The sequence below is a fragment of the Myotis myotis genome, unplaced genomic scaffold (assembly GCF_014108235.1).
Source record: "Myotis myotis isolate mMyoMyo1 unplaced genomic scaffold, mMyoMyo1.p scaffold_m19_p_4, whole genome shotgun sequence".
In the NCBI taxonomy this organism is placed as follows: Eukaryota; Metazoa; Chordata; class Mammalia; order Chiroptera; family Vespertilionidae; genus Myotis; species Myotis myotis.
In genome coordinates this window covers 4,475,019-4,477,787 of record NW_023416346.1, presented here as the reverse complement: position 1 = coordinate 4,477,787, position 2,769 = coordinate 4,475,019, and the positions used below count along the sequence as shown (strand labels likewise).

At 51.2% G+C, this 2,769-nt stretch overlaps 1 protein-coding gene across 1 annotated transcript; it reads right to left on the bottom strand.

Moving 5' to 3' along the window:
• Positions 1-1,364: 1,364 nt before the first annotated feature.
• DUSP21 (dual specificity phosphatase 21) lies at positions 1,365-2,006 on the bottom strand. The gene has a single exon (XM_036306073.1). The coding sequence runs from the start codon at positions 1,986-1,988 to the stop codon at positions 1,365-1,367; it is 624 nt and encodes a 207-aa protein (XP_036161966.1). The 5' UTR covers positions 1,989-2,006.
• Positions 2,007-2,769: the final 763 nt, after the last annotated feature.

Sequence of the window (2,769 nt, the reverse complement as noted above, 5' to 3'; positions counted from 1 at the left end):
CTCCTTCTCCCTTCCTCTCTGAAATCAATAAAAATATAAAAATAAACAAGGCCTTTGGTGATGGTGGTTGGGGGATGGTGGCGGCTGGAATTGTGCTTCTTGCTTGTGCATAAATTAAACAGAGTGACACAATGGGAACCCTGAAAAGCCTCTAAATCAAGGCCTCCTCTGAGGTAGAATCCTAAGGAACCTTAAACCATTTGTTTTTACAGACAGGATGTGTTTTCGGAAGAGCACTTTGCGGATAACAAAGAGCTGTGCGCAGATGGGGGAAATGTCATTGTGAGGATGAATGTGCTGATCCCCACCCAGCAGGGCCAATGAGTATTATTAATAACAAGGGCAGCCCTGACTCCAACCATGGAACCATCCCTGTGCTCGGTCTCATGCGAAGGAATCTACACCTCACAACTACCCTGTGAGATGTGGGCTGTCACTGCTTTGACAGGTGAGGAAACAGGCTCTGAGACACCCCCTGCCCCCCCAGGTCACAGTGAGAGGAAGTGTCAGTGGTGACAGGACTGTGTCCTAGCCAACAGCAGCTCCAGCCAAGGCCCATAAGAGAAACCTCTGAGGCCTGGTGTCGGGCCTGTTCTCTCATCACTCGCTCCGGATAAGGGGATTAGAGTTGCAAAGGGTATCTTGAGGCCTTGGCATCTAGTACAGAACTTGAAAAAAAAATTTTATTTATTTATTTATTTATTTATTTATTTATTTATTTATTTATCTTTATTGTTGACAGTGTTACATAGGTTCCTCCTTTCCCCCCATTAAACTCTTCCAGCCCACTCCCATCCCCTCCCCAAGTGCTCACTCCCCCATTGTGTGAAAAAAGATTTTTAAACTTTATATAGTGGAATGGTTTCTTTGAAAACTACTTGATAGGTAAATCCAATCTAGAAATCCAGAGTTCAGCCACTGTGGTGTCCTCCGCCCAGGCCCCCAGAAAACCCGGTGACTTTGGAATGGGAAGAACCAGGCAGGATTCTGGGGTGGTGTGGGGGGTTGTGGAGAGATTGGTGGTGGGGGGCCGGGGGGCGGCGCGTGTCACTCCTGGGTTAGTCAGGATCAGGCAGGGCCCAGATGCAGGCCCATCTGAGCTGGGCACCACCTTCCCACCCTCCTCTCTGGCCAGGCCCTAGGCCTGGACAGCTGCGCGCAGGATAAGAAACACTGACACCATCTTTCATTGCCTTGCTTTTATTCTTTGTAGATGAGGCTCACAAAAGCCAAACACTTAACAGCCACCCTTGTTGCTTGCCCTTCTAAAAGTCATTGGGTTGTCCCTAGGGACCCAAGTCCAACAGTCACAGTTCCATGATGACGTGGAACCACAGCAGGTGACAGGAGCTGGGCAGGGTGGCTCACAGGAACATCATCAGCTGAAGCTCCTTGCGGTACTCGTCGGGGATTCTCCCCAGGGGGGAGTCAATCATCCGGACGGTGTTTCTGGCAAACAATTTGAATTCATATTCAATCAGCTGCTCCCAAAATCCGTTATTGGGGCGTATCACCGGACGGCAGGCCCTGGTCCAGATGTGCGCTTCGTGGAGCGTGAGCGAGTGGTATTTCATCAGGTAGGCCATGCACACGGTGGAGGAGCGGCTGATGCCCGCGTGGCAGTGCACCAGCGTGCGGCCCTGGCACAGCCCTACGACGTGGACATAGTCCGCGATGGCATCGAAGAAATTGCAGATGCGCGCTCTGGGGGAGTCGGGCACAGGTACCTTCACGTATTGAACGTTCTCGATGAACGTGTTGACGATTTCCACGGAGATGTTGATGACCGTGGTGATACGGTTACTGGTAAGCAGGTACCTGTTGTTAGCGGCCACGGCATTACCTATGTAAAGGTTGCTGGTCAGTTGGGACAGTCCACGGGTCCTCAAGGGCTGTGGGAGGGCCTCGGTTGGCACGGAACGTGGTGGCAGCGGCGGCGGCGGCCGTGGTGGTGGGGTTGGTGATGATGGTCGCGGTGGTGTTGTCATTGAGGCGGCTGGCAAGGTGTCTCTGGGCCGGTTTGGGCACCCCTCCCACTGCAGTGCTGCGAAGCCTCTGGCGGGGGTCTGATGGATGTAGACAAGTTACTGGTTATAACCCCTCCTGCCCCCAAGCGTCACAATTCCCTCCCTGCCTACGCCACTGGTTTCCGTGGCAACGGCAGTTAGCCACGTGGAGGACTTGGCCTCCCAGCCAGGTCTTCAGAGAAACCCCTCCCTGCCCCAGAGCGTCACCGCCCCCTGCCACCAGCCCAGTGGTTCCCATGGCAACGCAGTTTGCCACAGGGAGGACTTGGCCTCCCAGCCAGGTCTTCAGAGAAAACCCAGATCTTTTCTTTTTTTTCTTTTTCTTTTCCAGATTTATTCTTAGCTTTCTTCATAGTCGTTTACTTTCCAACTCCAATTCTTTTTTTTTTTTTACATTTCAATTACAGTAGACATTCAACATCCAAGGCCCGATTCTTACCTGACTTGATGTTTTTTTTTTTTTTTATTGCTTAAAGTATTACAAAGGGTATTACATATGTGTCCATTTTATCCCCCCGCCCTAGACAGTCCCCTAGCCTCCCCTATCCCCCAGTGTCTTATGTCCACTGGTTATGCTTATATGCATGCATACAAGTCCTTTAGTTGATCTCTTACCCCCCTCCCTCCTGCCCCCCAACCCTCCCCGGCCTTCCCGCTGCAGTTTGACAATCTGTTTGAGGCAGCTCTGCCTCTGTATCTATTATTGTTCAAAAGTTTATAATGGTCTCTATTATCCATGAAT

Coding starts and splice junctions, on each gene's coding strand:
- DUSP21 (XM_036306073.1), bottom strand. CDS start 1,988: ATGACAACACCACCGCGACCATCATCACCAACCCCACCACCACGGCCG.